We start from the raw sequence: 17,275 nt of genomic DNA, 5'->3' as shown, positions 1-17,275 counted from the left end.
CATTATTTGTCAGTATCCGATAACCATGGATTAATTAATTTTAAAGTTCATGTAAATAATTGTAATCAAAACACCAGAGGCTTATGAATTTATCATGTTTAAAAGAAGTTACTTGCAATTGACATGGTTGTAATGCTTATTTGTTTGCTTGTACAAAGGGTAGGACAGTTTTAAACAAATACACAAATATCAGCCTAGTTCTTGTAAGCAATAGTAGTTGTCCATTTACCAACACCTTATGCCGGGCAATGTAATGCTTCTAATTTATGTAAATCATATGCACAAATAACGAATCCATTGAGCTGTTTACAGCATTCTAAGATTAAACGCAATAGATAGTTGTTTGCCATTATCGTGACTAAAATTGGTCATGCATCCGGACTCGAGGGAAGATATGCCAGACATGTAGTTCAGTTTAATCACTTTTCTGAACCACTATTCCCTTTGTGATAGAAACCATTGGAATACTTCAACGATTATTTGACCAATTTATAAAGAGAAACTGAATTCCACGAGCGTGAATAAGACAATAATACTTATATTGAAAATTTGAATTAATTAATAGTCTATCCCGGGAAGTAGATAGTTTAATGCAGTCCAGTTCGTGACTGCTTATTTGATATTAGTTTTGTCGATGAGATCTAATTGAAACTAATAACACCAATACAATTTCCAGACGAATGTCATCATCGCCATCAACTCCATAGAATTGATCAAATTGTACTTATCTCTTCTAATCAATTGGAAATCGACTAATCTTACACCAAAAGCTTTAACACTGAACCAATACAGACGCTTGCTTTCAACTTAAACAAAAGTCCTATTCCCCAATGAAACATTATATTATTCTATTGCAATGCATAAATCAACCGAATGTACTCGAAACCTCATAGATATCATTGATTGAAACACGTTTTAAAACAGCAAAAATTGATACTTGTGGTTTACAAAGGGTCGCGATGACGTGGTCATTGAACTACACAATTTATAGATATTGTTTAGTTGGAGTTTGGATACCTATTTTGGAAGCTATTTTCGATGGATTTAGAATATCGACGTTCTTCTTTGTCGAAATATTAACTGGTATGTATTCATGAACCGGAGGAATATGTGATTCATGTAGACGCGATAGAGTTAAATGTTAATGTTTGGGTGTTGGATTATATCCCAAAAATCTCGAACAAGTTCAATTAGTTTGGCAATTATTGACGTATTTGTAGCCCTTGATGCACTTATAACATCATCAATTTCCTTTTATCTTTTCGTTGTATTAACGGGTGGGCGGCATTGAAATCGAAGTTATAGCACGATTTACACTGTGAATGTATAGACTACCGTTGTCTGAACAGATCATCAATCATGTATTAGCCCCACCCTCAGCACGTGCTACAACAACTAAAGGTCCTGTTATATGGGGATTTTAAACGTTTCCGAAGATGCGTTTTTTCTAACATTATATTAAATCACTTTTACGATGACTGTAAATTAATGTTGAGCATCACAGTAACTTTGATTTTGTTAGTATCACGTAACTCTGTTACCTTTGAACTTTTGGCTGCGCACGCAGTTTTAAAAAAATCGACGAAACTGAAGACGTGACGTAAATGGTGTAGGGAGAAAATGATGGTATGATCGAACTACAAAAATATTCAGCTTTCTAAATATATCTGGGTTTTGCAGATCCAAGGTATTTAAATAGGTTTTAAAACCCCCGCGCCTGCGAGATGCTGAAAGTTCCCATTTAACAGGGTCTATTTTTTCTGTCACTACACTAGCCAACATCTGTCCAAATAGCTATCAGCTACACTGGCTTATATTTTAAAATACAGAATTTGATGCACGTACAATGGCGAAGGCCACTTCTCTATCTGTCAGACCCCTATCAATCATGTTATAAGTAATTTATAGCACGTTATCATTCGTTAACCGATTTAAATGCGGTTAATCGATGAACTAATGAAAACTGGGCTATAAATATTACTAAAACACCTGTAAATGCGGCAAGGATCATGCTAAAATTTGGGTAACAGATCTTATATATATATTGACGAAGTTTAAACCCATGAACCATTGAAAATATATTAAAAATGGGTGTATCTGCCTAGGCAATATGCTGTAAAATTTCGAAAATGAATTTCGGATTTTCACATCGATACATTCAAAAGGTTAGATGGAAGACGAATTAAGTGATATGCCAATGAATCTAGGATGCACTTAAAGGAAATTGAACTTAATTTCATATTGATATATTTGGTAACCTAAAAAAATGAGAAAACAAGTAGCTATCAAGTCGCTATACAAACAATACTGTAATTGAAGTTCAATACACAGTAGACCTCAAACAATTAACAATATTATCACACAAAGTTAGATTTCACACGCAAACAAATAATTCCCTGGCTACTGTAGATATATCTTTATTCCCTGTTTATTCCTATGGAACTTTGGATAAGCTTCTATCATAGTTCTTAAACAGGTATTGTGATCAGGGTTCAAATTAGATTGAATAATTTGATTGGCTGATCAGGTTAACCTTTGATTGACATTTCATAAAATTTCGGTTGCAGTTTAAAACGATCCGGTTGTAGGTAGACTCTAGATCAATCTCGTATTGGAAAAATACTATTTCTAAAGTAAACGGTCTATAGTTTTTTTCGGGGTTTATAGATAATTATAATATAGAAATCGATAGAGGGGAGGAGAGAAGAGAGTGGCACAGGGGCTAGAAGAAAATTGAACGATAATCAGAAAGAAAAGGTATAGTGAAAAAAGACGAAAGCCGAGTGGACGGTAAATGTGAAGCACTTGAAAGTAAGAAGTGAGACTGGAAATGGGAGATAAGAGAAATAAACAAGCGTAGGAAGTAGTTGTTGTAGAAGGATACAAAGAATAAGGATGACGGATAGTAGGTTCCGGATTAAAGAGAGGAAGAGTAGAGAAGACGTAGATTAGTTTGTACAGAGGATTAGGTTAGAATAGAGTCAGATGTAACAATATGGTAGAATTTGGAGAGGGCAGATATGGAGGGATAGGAAATATGAAAGAATATGGGTGTTCTCTTATATTGAGAGGTACTTCATGCACCCGTGCAATGCTTCGAATTACTGTACTCCGAAGACTTATTATTGGTCGCCATCTTCCATACATCTAAACAGATTTGATACTATCATAAAACAACGAGTAAAATTGAATTAAAAAAAGTACATAAGTAGCCTCAGTGGTCAAATAAAATCATAGAGAATTCCCTCCCTTGCAGTAAAACGTTTACAAGACGTTCCCATTTAAATTCAAAATTTTGATTCAAATTCGGTAGCTATTCAAAGTGTTCTGGTTGTAGATCGATCTCGCCAACGACGTCTAAAAAATATAATAATCATTGTGTACGATTACTAGGGATTTTTAAGCTTTTAGATACAATCGAGCTTTGCCTAATATTAATAGATTAGGCAAAAACTCCTATGAAAAAATTACAATATGACTTTATTTGCATGTCGTCGTATTAAATTTAGATTTTCGCTTTCAAAGGAAATATTGGATCGCAAAAATTGTTATTTTGACTCTCAAATTGCGATTCGATACCACTTTCATATTTCTGATATGACTGAAGTGGCCCTCACACCATAGCGATCACCATTTCTGACGGATGTGAAGAATAACGGTCTTAAGTATCGAAGCAACCCTCATGCAACTGTGTTGTGTTCAAACCTCATGGTTACTTTATTTATATAGTATGATGGCACCTTAAGCTACGCACGAAGGCAATTCATATATTTCGCTTAAACAGTTGACTTATTGCGCTCAACATTACACAAGAATTATTCTCAAAGATTAAAATAAATTCAAAAATACTGTTATTTTGATTTCGAACCAATTATTAGAATTTTCGGTTAGTTATAGTCCATATAACCCAGACAACATTATCTATGTTATTGTAAATAGGGAAAATAATCCCAGATAATTACACTCTTGAGAATTTTTTTATATATTTTTGATTCCGATAACAATTTTTAAGATTCTTAAAGATTTTTATCCTTTTGTTGTTGTTTTTTTTACTCTATTTGATGTAGACTTGTGCAATATGGTATGTCATTTTATATTATATTATTATTTGAATAAACGCTTAGCAGAACTACCTGGGGTGACGTTTAAGACTGAAATGTTAACAGGAAATAATGAAGGATCAGTTGCTGAAAAATTCTTTCCCCAATAAATGCCAAATACAATAGAATGATTTTAATTGTGTGCATGTTTTGAGACTTGAACCAAATGCACAATTTTCAATATAGAGTATCAAATATATTGTCTATCAAATACAGTACGTTTTTCATTTGGTTTTGCCTAGATAAAACTGTTAATGATGACTGATTTTATTGATTGGATCATATCAAAATGCAAGGAAAAGACACTTTATATCCTTTTAAATAAATGTAACAGATTCATCTATATTGACTAGCATGTAAAGTTTTAGAAAAAAATAACCTTCGAAATCTGTAATGTTATCGATTGCGAAATTCTAGTATTTTATAGTATATTATTCTACACTCACATTCCTTTCTGCATGGGTTTCAGTTTCGATTTAATCTCCGTAAAATCTGGTCTTTTTGTTTGATCTTCATCCCAGCATTCTTTAATGACGTCAGTGATGAATTTTGGTGTGGAACTTAATTCTGAGAGTCGTGGTCGGAATGGCAAATCTTCTCTTGTATTCTTTACTCGTTGTACAATATCTAGAAAATAGAAAATAGGCTTGTAAATTTAAAAAGTGGTATTCACTATCTTGCACTTGCAATGTGAAATACACACCTGATCATCTTTGTTTAAACCAGATCCTGTATTAATAAGTATATGGTACCGTGGTTCACTTTATCAACACCTCTGATACAAGTTATGTTAAACAATCCAACATAGGTTTATAAGAGAGTCACGAATATCATGTGCTCTTATTTACAAAAAACAGACAGTTATCAAAGTGAGCTGATTGGCCGGTTTTACAATCACGTGACATTATGAATATTTATCAATATTTTGTTCCTTGCGTGGTTTATCTGCTGAAATGAAACACGATAGAAATATGTAATACTTGTGAACGTGTGATAATATAAACGTTTATTTTTTTATATACTTCATTAACGTTGATTTATTTAATTAAGTTTTTGAACGTCGCTGTGAATATATTTAAATAGCCGTTTGGAAGCTTTGGAACTATTCGCAAGTGCGATCCATTACTATCAAACACATAAAATGATGCAGGCGATTTTTAACAATACTTAAAACAAATAACAAAAGGAAACTCATTAGGACGGAACAATTAATTTAAAGTAACCGTATTGCAAATTTCTTTTGAGGATTTTAATGTTAACAATAAATTACAATTTCTAATACATTTGACTTTTTATAACGGCCATAAAACTTTCTAATTCCAGTATTTTATTGATGAAAATGTGTTTTTTTGCAAAAATTACCTCCAAATCAATCTACGTTCTGTTCAGAAATAAAAAAAAAGAATTTCACATTCGACTTTATTTCGTTAAAAATTGAAAATGTCAAAGCTTTTTTATGTATTACAATTCAATAAAGATTATGTAATGTTGGAAAATTATCTATAACACTGTTTCGTTTAAACATTACATCCGAATTTCTAAAGCGCACGAATACCGAGGATCCTAATGTGCTGCCAAAGTTATGAGAGTAATCTTTTTCCATAATAATCATTAAACAAGTTTAAGATTTTCTTAAAGAATTCCACAGTTTTGGATAGTTAACGTTTAATTGGTATGATTAAATTCACGTGTTGACTGTTTTAAGGAATAGCCTGGGATACAGAAGGTTGAGAAGATGACCAGAGAGAGCGAGATGGTATATTAATGTCAATCGAGTATGTTATGTTACATGGAGCTGTACCACAAGGCTTTATATTATGTTTGTAACAGGATTCCATAGATGTTTAATAGGCAGCCAGTGCAAACTTTCCAGAACTGGAGTTTTATGTTCATAATTCCTGGTTCCAGTTTAAAGTCTGGCAGCGGCATTTGGTACACGTTGCAATTGTTGAATTTGATAATCAGGAAGGCCATACAGAATTCCATTATGGTAATCAAGGTAAAGTTACTAGGGCATGTATTAGAAGTTTGTGAATTTGGTGGAAGGATGAAGATGAAACTGCTGAAATTTGTGGTTTAAAAGTGAGGTTTGAATCAAGATATACTCCAATGTTCTTTGCCTTCTGTGATATTGCAATTATTTCTCCAGCTATACATTCATACATGACTGTGTTAGACCCTTTTAACTGCTGTTTGGTACTGATGAACAAAACTTCAGTATCCAATGTATCAAATGCGGCTGACAAGTCAAGTAGGACCAATATCACTGATTGTCGTCTATTGATCTCCCGATAAATATCATCAACAATCTTAATAATTGCTGTTTATGTGCTGTGAAATGGGATCTAAAGTTGTTTTTTAAGCAATGGTCTTATGATTGCTTCTTTAAGTTCATCAGGTAAGGATGTCTTTAAGGATGCATTTACAATATGCAGAATTGGAGTGATGAAAATATCAATATTCTCCTTAATAAGCCATGTAATGGATCAAGTTCACAAGATTTGGTTATGGTTTGGTTGATGATAATAGTCAATTCATCTTTTGGTTGAAATGTGGAAAAGGTGGAAGATGATGGCATTTTGTAAGTCGATGTACGTACCAGTGGGCTCTGTTGTGATGTTATGCCAGGTCTTATTTTCGAGATCTTGTCGTTGAAGTACTGAGTGAAGGTTTGAGTTTGAATAGATGCCGATTCATGTTCAGGAAGAATGTTGTTACTCTTAGAAATGTCTATTAGTTGGTCAACTATTGGTTATTGTAATAATATATCTAGCTGTTTAGATGTTTTTAACATGAAAGGTCTTCAGGGGGATAATCTGATCAGTTGCCGGATTTAGTACCCGCAGCACACCGACGACAACAGTTACTCGTATTCTACGAAAACTGGGAAAACTTAAATTGAAGTAATCTAGGACCATCCTGTACATCTCAGTTTTAAGCAGTTAATATTTCTACATCATACGAGGCATCCAATTAATTTTAGATTGAAGCTGGAATTTGGCGTTTATTTAGTTTAAATCCGCACATTTGTTTACCAACACCAACCAAAATAATAGCGAGAAGTAAACTTGTAAATAGTTTGTCGTTCGAAAAATAACAACATGCAATATACATTTTAGTTAAAACTTTCAGATAATGTGAGGACCACATTGCTTTTGAGTTTAATTTATAGTTTTCGTTATTTGGGGCAATGCTTCAAGTATAAACCAAGTAGTAACTAAATTTATATTAGAACCGCAAAATGAAACCCGAAATACATTCCCACCCTTTATTTAAAAAAAAATCGGATTGTCCCTTTAAATGTTTCAATACATCGCATCAAAATTGAGATCAGACTAAGGTCACTCGATTGCTATTTTTTCCTTTAACTTTCGCGTAATACAAAACCTCTGTACTCTTATTATGTACTTCCTAAATAAACCGAAATACCATCTGATATATTTTGTGCACTTTTGTAGATTATGGGCTAAAGGATTGTAAGTAGTAAAGATTTCCTTAATCCAGACAGTAAACAACAAGATTTGAATTTAAAGGTTACTATGCAGAAAAAAGGAAAAGCAGGAAGTAAACTTCCATGATCAGGTCATTTCATTTGGTTCTTACTTCCTTGATGGCATAATTCGCTTTTGTATTGCCCTTGTGGCAAAGTTATAAAAATAAATGACCTTTCTCCATCCAATAATTTCACATTATCTTAGTGATATACCATCTACTTGTTGATTTAACGAGTTTTTTCTTTGTTAGAAAGTCACCAGATTCTAACAAGCTAGCATGAATGACAGTAAGGTGAGTTCTGGTATGGTTGTAAATGTCGAAATAAATTTACGAGTCGAAAAAGCTGGACACTTTAATTAATTCTAAAAGTAAATTCTGGTTTCTGAAAACTTATTTGAAAATCATTTGATAAGATTTTGGAACTACGTGATTTCCGCGTTTTTAGCGAATTGAGCAGAAAAATATAATTTGGTTAATTAAACTTCATTTTTTAGTTCAATGAAGCTTTTGATAATTCCAATAAAACCTGTGCCCTAAAACGGCTATGAGTAGTTTAAATCAGCAAAAAATGCACGGCATTTTGAAATAATGTTCCTTTTGGACATGTATCTAACAACTGTTGGTTAAAAGTGGTTAGATGTTTGACATGAATATGTAAAGTACTCGATGACTGGAAAACATCTAAAAAACAGTGATTCCTTATCTAACACATCTGATTTCAAGGTAAAAAAAACTATGTCGAGAGAATTTTTATGATGTTTCAGTAAAAAAGCCGCATTAGAACCTATTAAAAGCTACTAACCTTTCGGAGATAGATCTATGTTACCAAATGGACCCATTCTACCTTGTATTTCAAACATTATGATACCAAACGAATACACATCACCTTCTTGAGTTCCTCTAGCAGGCATGTTCTTATCTCGTAATAATTCAGGTGCTCTCCATAGTAAATCTGAAATAGCAAATTAGCAAATCTGCAATATATGACAATAAGCCTTTTGTCTCCTTTTATGTTAAAATCTCGAGTCAGACTTAGTCACGTTGGTCATTTATACTCCATTATTATAGTAAAACCAAGTCCACATGAAGTAGCAAAAGCACGGGCTTGTTTCTAAATGCCCTTGGAATATTTTGTAATGGCAATGTTCTCTGGAAATTAAATAATCATGCTTTGATATTTTTACTCGTCTTCATTAGCCCACTTGGTGCAGAAAAGTAGGGCGTAAAACTCCATTCATTTCATTTCATTTTTACTTTTTGTCTTTTTGAATTACAAGCTTGAAAGAAGTTCGAAGATGTTTGAATTGTTATGACTGATTGCAAAAGTATAGCGAACAGCAACAAACACCGCCAACCAAATCCAGAATCGGGCCCAACACATATATCAGAGCTTTGTTTAAAACTAAAAGGTACTATCAATCTATTTTTTTTTATCTAAATTCATACATCTCAATACAACCATATATATTTTAATTCATTTGAGACATGCTAACTCATAATTGTGGTTTCCATGCTTAAGATATTACAATTAGTCAGTATTCATTTTTCTGAAAGTCTGGAACTTCAAATCTCTTCTTCGAAACCTGACCTATTTTCACTGAATCCTCTACAGATTTCTAATTATAAACAATTCCTTAATCTAATTGAATCTGTAAAGAATTCAGATGTCTAAAAATGAAACTCGATTAATATAATCCCAAGTGGTTGCAAGAAAGAATGTTTGGCATGTCAATCAAGACTCTAAAGAAGATATAAATTCATCAACCAATGGCAAAGTTGCATGCTTAAAGGGCCAGATTTGCCATCTGTTTAGTCTCAGAAACAGGAATGCTCGTAGCTTTGATAGGTGTTATTTGGTATACTGTTCCACTCTTTTTCCAATACAGCCTATATGTGTTTATGTGCACAGACGCCAGGATTATCCCTTCGTTTTTTTTGACAATTTTTCGCCCGCAATTGATTCAAGAAAGGGGATTGACATAAAAGTCGATAGGACAATGAACAAAGGTCATATTATTATACGCTGATGCTGCCAATTTTCTTTCAAAATGTTCATCCTGTGTACCAATGTACGTCTAAAAACGAGCAGATTAGTAGCACGTAAGACTTGGACTTAGAGACTGCACCGGGAAGTTGCATTACAAGTACTGATGAAAATTGGAACCATAATTACAAATGTTAATTGATAAGGAGACTGTGAAAAGGCTTAGCAATTAATTATTATTCTCCGCACGATATCTACTAATACTCTCGAACAGTTCTAGTAACAAGTACATATAATTATGTACTGGAATAAAGACTTGTATTGTTAAGTCAGGATTGTCCAATCTCTTTAAGGTCAAGGAAGTTCACAACATAGTATAACAAGAGAATGTTTATTGCTTATGTATCGGGCGTTGATTTGCGGTACCCCTGTAAATCACAATTCAGAAAGAAAAACTGACATCATTCAGCCACCTTGTGAGATAAAAAAAGCTTTGATTCAACTTATTTGATGGTATGAAGACACGTGTTTTTTCTAGACGACCAAATGCGTATTTAAAAGTTCACTTCTGAACCTCTTGACGTCCTTCCAAGTAATCTTATGTCGGCTCAATCTAAACCCATCATGTTTATGTTAATTCCTTTTTATATTCCACACTTCCTACTGACAAACCGAATTCGAATTTTGATAGCTAGTTAAGAAGGGGGATTCCTATAGTTTTAAAATTTATGTGATAATGGAGAAAATAGATTTCGAAATTCTATCTCATGTTTCCTTTGTCCTTGTCCTTTCTGTAAACGATAAATCTAGTTAAGCTAGATATTAAACGGTATTTGTCTTTGCAGTTTTGAAATGATTTCAGACTCATGTAATTTCGGTACGTAGGTGTAAGTCTGAATCATAATTCAATTATCATTATTCCCGTCCATCAAGTCGTAAATAGGTATGGATAATTATTTAAGTGTCGGTCAAAGACCAGCTGATAGAAGAAGCTAAGATCATTTTATCAGTCTAAAATATTTCATATGTTTTAACTCTGCAGTCTTCTTTCAAACTGTTTAATTTACTTCAGACCATGGTTTCACACAATTAAATTGTAAAACAGCCTTAATTTGTAAGAATTGTAGGCGGACCTGATCGGTTAATGATTGGAAAAACATCTACAAACAAGTTAGCATTCTTAACACGGCATTTACTAATACTTCTGAGATTGCCATAGTGGCTGAAGACAGTACGATTAGACTTGAGCTATGATAGACCATCAATCAGACTTGTTCATCCAATAAACGACAAAACTGGTAAGTGAATCATTATCGAATCAAATTCTCAATGTACTTTGTATAACTGTAATAAGTTGTTGGTTTAGACGTTTGTGTGCAAACTGTTACATTCATTCATTAGTCTTCCATTCTCTGATTGTAAATGGTATCGGGGGCAGGCTGAGCAATCATGGGACATTGGACCAATTTGTTGCTGAGGAACCCAATTTGATAGTGAGAATGGTCTATCGGCTTGTTCCTGGCCTGCATCCTTCCTGTACCATATTCTTAAAAACATAATTATGTAAGTTCCCTCGGACCGAGCCCTTGGGTTCGAACCCTCAATCCGAACTGAATGGTATGATGGTCAATGTACTGGACATAAAGAATAAACTCATTTCACAAACATCTAGCTTTATCTATTCTATTTGAATGAAGCAAGATGGATATTAATTGGACTGATGCATATGTGATTACTGTTTGTTGGTTTGATCAGGTACTTGTTGGTTGTCTCCAAAACCGTACAGGCTCAATAGGATTTTTTTTATTTGAATCCTTTTTACGTCTTAATCTCAGAATAATTAAGTTGCGTTAGTTGTCCTTCTAAATATTACTGAACCAATCAGATGACCTTAACAATCTCAGCTTTGTCTAATTCTTGTGTGGAATTCTAGTCGCTTGTAATTTCAGAGAAATCTTCTCACATTTAATGGAAATCTGACACAATAAGATCAATGTCAAATCGATGACATCAATAGTTGAAAGAATAAGTTTGAAATTACTTACTTCTATATTTAGCATATTCACCCAAATCTTCCTCTTGCCCAGATAAAAATTCGTGTAAACCAAAATCTGCTATTTTACAAACCCATCTACTATCCACAACACAATTAGACGATTTCAATTTACCATGGGATTTGATTTCACTATTATGTAGATAGAGCATTCCCTGGAAAGATCATAGAAAGATATATTCAGACAGCTAGCAGACATCTCAAATATTTTATTATCATTGTAAACTGTTCTACTTTATGACTAACATGATATACCTTGGTGATTTGAGAGATTCTGTCCATCAAAACGACAAAAATGGCATGATCAAGAAAATTGACCGAAGGTATTGGTGCAGCATATTTAGACTAAAAGCCCAACACTTTGTATACGTAGAATGATAAATTTCCGGCTATGATTCAAGATTGGGAAAGGATCTTAAAGAATTTGGAAATTCATGGCAATTAAAACATCCATGAAATAGAATTCCTAAGGGTTATTAAAACATGCACTCATAATGATTTTAAAATTGCGACATGGTTTTGCTATTGTTATTTCTCAAGTGTACAGCAAGGGACGAAATGTACTATACCTACCCTAATAATATCAAATACCAGTGAGGCTATAAACATAGAATCTAGTTGTAAATCTTCATTCTCTAAGATATCCTGAAAAAAAACAGAATTTCAGTCAATTTATGTTATATATAATACTGTCTCTGGAACTATGAAAGTGAAATATCTTTAACGCCTAATGATATGTAAGAATATTGTACTGCGATGCTAAAATCACTTACTTATAATCTATTTTGTAGGTTTGTGGCCCTTAGTTGGATAGCCAATTTAGAAGGAGGGAAGCATCTTTTCCTTGTTAATGCAGGTTTATATGTAAGTTTATGGTAAGGCGGCGAGACTTGCCAATGCAAATTAATATAATACGCAGGAGCAGCGTGTCCATGCTTATATGATAAGCAGGGGGTGTCTTGCGCATTAAGATGATGTCAAACGGTGGGGGCGTCCTGCAATTTGAAACGGTGGAGGTGTCTTTCTGTTATTAAGACTTGCCAATGTTTAGTTTATATGATAATGCGGGTATGTCTTGCCAACGTAAGTCAATATGATAAGGAGGGTATGTCTTACCAATGGAAGTTTATATAATAAGGCAGGAATGTCTTGCCAATGTTCAGTTTATATGATAAGGCGGGTATGTCTTGCTAATGTAAGTCAATATGATAATGATAAGTCTGGAGAGTCTTGCCAAGGTACGTTAATATGATAAAGCGAGGCGTCTTGCCAAGGTAAGTTAATAAATTATGATAAAGCGAGGCGCCTTGCCATGGTAAGTTAATATAACAAACGGGAGTGTCTTGCCAATATTGGTTAATATGGTAAGTCTGGAGCGTCTTGCCAATGTAAATTAAGATGATAAGACAGGGGCGTCTTGCCAATATAAGTTAATTTTATAAAGGGGGGGGGGGGGGGGGGCTTTCCAATATAAGTTTTTATAACACACGAAAAGGCGTATTTCAATATACGTTAATACGTCTTGCCAATATAAGTTTCTATGATAAGGCGGGGGCGTCTTTCAATTATAAATTAATATGATAATGTCGTCGCATTAAATTAAATCCATGTTTGGGTCTGTAGACCTCTCTTTGTAATCTCAAACAACTAAGCCACAAGGTTGCCGACACGTCAAGTGGAAAATATTGAACCAAATTTAAAGGAATGCCTGGGTTTTACACAGATAACTTGCATACTTTGAAATTCTTCTACCTTAATCAATAATTCAAAGGTTCTCTGACATGGAAACACTCATTATGAAACTGTAAGTAAAAATAAGAGCAATAAATTTCCTATTTTCCTGCTTGCCAAGAATACATAAAAAATATCGAGCTTTACACATGGCTTAACGTGCAATAACTTGAAATGATTTATTCGTTGACGTGTGAAATTATCTAATGACAATATTGTCCGCAGGCTATTTGTAATAGGTTAAATGTATGAGATTCAGAAAAACTAAGGCTTCCTAATTTTTTTCAAATTCTTAAAAGACGTAAGATCCTTGGATACGATTAGCCTATAAAGCGATTAATCCGAAGATAATGTTGTCGCAACGAAAGCGTTTTAAGTCTTTGGTGACATACACCCAAGCAACTGACATTTTTTTCAACAGTTTACAGAACAGAAAATATGGTTTAACTATCAATTAGGTTTTGCAATCGCCACAAGAACAAATTTGTATATTGTGTCAATTAGATTTCCAACAGGCTATGTTGTCATTTTTTGTATAGGTCGTGCTACAGTTGCGATTATCAGAATCAAGTTTAATTAGTGTGTGCTTCACTGTAAGCCATTCACAAGGAAAAAGAACTATTTCATCTGACAGCACAAATGGGATAAGTCTTTAACAGATAAACCTATATTGGCCATGTTTATAAATTTAATCCTCGATGTATTACCTATAATCCTCAATGGATAAATAACCCAAGACGTGTATACTGTATATCCAAATCCAACTTGCAAAAAAGCGGCAAAAACCTACTTGTAAATTACCTTATCACACCATCACCAATAAACCTATATCAGATAAGTTTTTGTTAGTCTTTACACGTTCCGAATGGTAAAAACCTATCTATAAACTGCTTTTACAAAAATAGTGCGTCAAGAGCAACAAGCAAACCTCCTTCAACCATAATACTGGGTTATCACCAATCAAACCTACCCAGTTAGTTTTCACTAATGAACCTATATTAGGTATGTTTTTACATGGTACCAATGATTAAAACCTACAAACCTACCTGTAAACTTCCTTTACCACAATACTGAGTTATCACCAATAAACCTATATTAGGTGCATCTATACACGCTCCAATAAATGGTATTATGTTATCATGTCGTAATTCACGCATCTGAAAAAAATAATATGGCAGAATATTAGTGATTAAATTCTCGAAAACATCTGGCGCCATGACATGCAGGCACATTTCTTTTATTATTAATGGCAAAATGACATTGAAAACAGTAATTTGTAAAAATTGATATGATAAACGATATTTTTCTTAGCGAAGATAATAATAATTTCAGATATTTTCAAATTGATATAGAAAACAGAAAAAAAACTTCCAACTTTAAAGCTTTGCTTTTTGAATCTTTATTATATTTTGCTTCTTTTAAAACGATTAGCTCGTGAATGGAAGAACAAGAAATAACTGAAATAATAATAAATCTGGAAACGTTTTGACGTGCTAACAAATAAGAATATTTTAAAATATTCAAAGCATGATGTTTCGAAAATAGGAAATCATGAATTATACACCTCTTTCTCTTTCAAACAGCTTAAGGCAATGAATTCTATCAGAGGATTCATAAGAAAACATTAGCTTCAATCTGAATAGACTGTCTGGAATTGTGGTATCGATCTTAATCTTATTGACACAGAAATTTACAAACCACCAACACCAAACACTTGTTATTATAGATCCGATAACAATTGGTCAGATGAGTTCTAGAAAAGCTTTGTCCTGGAGCAATGTCGTAAGTATGTAATTTTCTCATCTCGGGACTACACATTAAAGCTATCATGACCATATAAAGGGTAAAGTATCTTCCCTGCTTGTCGATTTCGAATGACAATTTCTTAAAACTTGCACTTTAGTATTGCCTTAAAAGGTTTTTCCTTTTTATTAACCACATCACACCAAACGTCATTGCATTAAATAATTTTGTGACTTCAGAGAATCGTTTTCATGAAGTTCAACAAACAATATTCCTTCGTTGACATTAGTACTGTCAGATGAGTTGGGCTGCTTTGCTTTCATGTCAAGGGAATATATTTATCGGATTTAGTCTTCAGATCTTTTTTTTTTGAAACTTAATACCAGCTTTAATAACGTTGCAAGGTAAATGCATTAGAGAAATGTCAATCAATTTCATAATCTACTTACAATTTTTAATTCTTTTCTCACATTTCTGGTTAATTCTACATGCTTCTTATTCACAATCCGTATTGCTACGATGGTACCTCGATATGTTCCAACATGAGTAAACAGTTGTCGTAAGTCAACATCAACTTGGGATATCAGCGAGATTTGACTTCCAGATTTACATAGACCATTCGGCTGCAAATAATCAATTTAATATTAATTACAAAAATGAATGAATCAATGAAATCGAATTTTTTGTCTTACTTTCTTGTTCTGAAATAGAATTTTGTATAATGAAATCGAATATGGTTTCGAGGAAGTCTTTGTATAGCACAGTAGACTTTACTGTTCCCACTTTAGTTTTTAACCATACCTATAGTTTTCTTTCCGTAACAAACTTAAGTTAATACATTTAGGTGGATATAAAAGTACATCTGAATTTTTGTAACATTTTACTTCAGGGGAACACTATTTACCAAACTCATAAACATCAACTTATCAAAGAACATTGACGTTTGAATATCGGTGCGTTAGTTAAGACATCCGGAGATAAAACAGTCAACAGCAAACATTAAGGTTGTAATAATGTTCTCATGACATGAGGCAGAAAGTAAGCTTTGAATGATAAGGTTATTATCAAGCAAAGTTTGGAAGTGAGGTTATCCTGATGTTCTGAGATGTGACCGTAAAAGTAAGCTTTAAATGACAAGGTTTTATCTAGTAAGGTTTGGACATCTTGAAATGAGACCGTAATTGTATGCTTTGAATGTCAAGCTTGTTAACAAGTAAGGCATGGATATGTGGATGAGATGGTAAAAGTAAGGTTGTTATCAAACAAGGTTTGGAAGTGAGGTTATCCGGAGTTGAGACCGCAAAAGTATACGAAATATACATGAAATACAAGAGTGTTATCAAGTAGGGTTTTGGAAGCGGTTTAGCTAACAGACAAGACAGTAAACATTAAGGTTTGATTGATAAGATTGTTATTTAGTGAGACTATCTTAACAGAAGGGACTTGCATATACTACATTACATAGTAAGCGCTGATTGATAAAGTTGCTGTTATGAAGGTTTGGAAGTTAGGTTATCCTGAGATGATAGTAAGCTTCGTCATTGATATCTATACGAAAGATAAAAAACAGTAATATGCCTCTAACCTCGTAAAATGTCTGTTCAATCATCGTTATGTCACAGTAGAATAGATACAATTATATTAAATTGAAAAATTCATGATTAGATCAAATTACATCAAACATCAACGCTCGTATTTTTGAGAGTGTTGTGTGTCTGTATGGAATCTAATGTTCATTGAATGCCCACGTTCAATGTAGACAAAATGGAATCTTCAAGTGGTTATTAAATTCTACAGTTTAACATTCGAAATGTAAGAAATATCTTTTTTTTTACTCTCTTGCTGATGTCTCAAGAACTAATTATAGAAAATTTGATAGTTTTTCTTTTTCTTTATGCCAACCTTTCCAGAATTTTATTTTTTGGCTTCTCTGTGTACTTATTTACAGGCATAGCTTGAAAGTTTTTTTCTTTATGAGAGCGAATGGGTCTCTAAGTAGTTCTTCGAAGACAAGGCTGTCGTTCACCCAGAATTTTTTTATTTAATCTACTAACTTAATTAAAATGTTTTCTTGTCTAGCCATTACGACTTTGGCTTCAGTTTAATACGGTAGAAGGGATTTATAGTTTAGGAGGTATGGACGATAGTATATCGGTTTTATAATTTAGG

At 33.3% G+C, this 17,275-nt stretch overlaps 1 protein-coding gene across 1 annotated transcript in view; it reads right to left on the bottom strand.

Moving 5' to 3' along the window:
• The window catches only part of LOTGIDRAFT_91228 (hypothetical protein), a gene marked incomplete at both ends in the record, with an annotated part of 77,637 nt that overhangs the window by 7,550 nt on the left and 52,812 nt on the right, over nucleotides 1–17,275 (bottom strand). Inside the window, 6 exons of the mRNA XM_009066833.1 lie at nucleotides 4,547–4,727; nucleotides 8,398–8,547; nucleotides 11,625–11,787; nucleotides 12,206–12,277; nucleotides 14,410–14,520; nucleotides 15,556–15,729. Of these exons, the coding sequence (XP_009065081.1) occupies nucleotides 4,547–4,727; nucleotides 8,398–8,547; nucleotides 11,625–11,787; nucleotides 12,206–12,277; nucleotides 14,410–14,520; nucleotides 15,556–15,729 (851 nt within the window). The remainder of the gene's footprint in view (nucleotides 1–4,546; nucleotides 4,728–8,397; nucleotides 8,548–11,624; nucleotides 11,788–12,205; nucleotides 12,278–14,409; nucleotides 14,521–15,555; nucleotides 15,730–17,275) is intronic.

This window comes from Lottia gigantea (genome assembly GCF_000327385.1).
Source record: "Lottia gigantea unplaced genomic scaffold LOTGIsca_8, whole genome shotgun sequence".
Classification (NCBI taxonomy): domain Eukaryota; kingdom Metazoa; phylum Mollusca; class Gastropoda; family Lottiidae; genus Lottia; species Lottia gigantea.
This window is presented reverse-complemented; position numbering and strand designations above follow the sequence as displayed.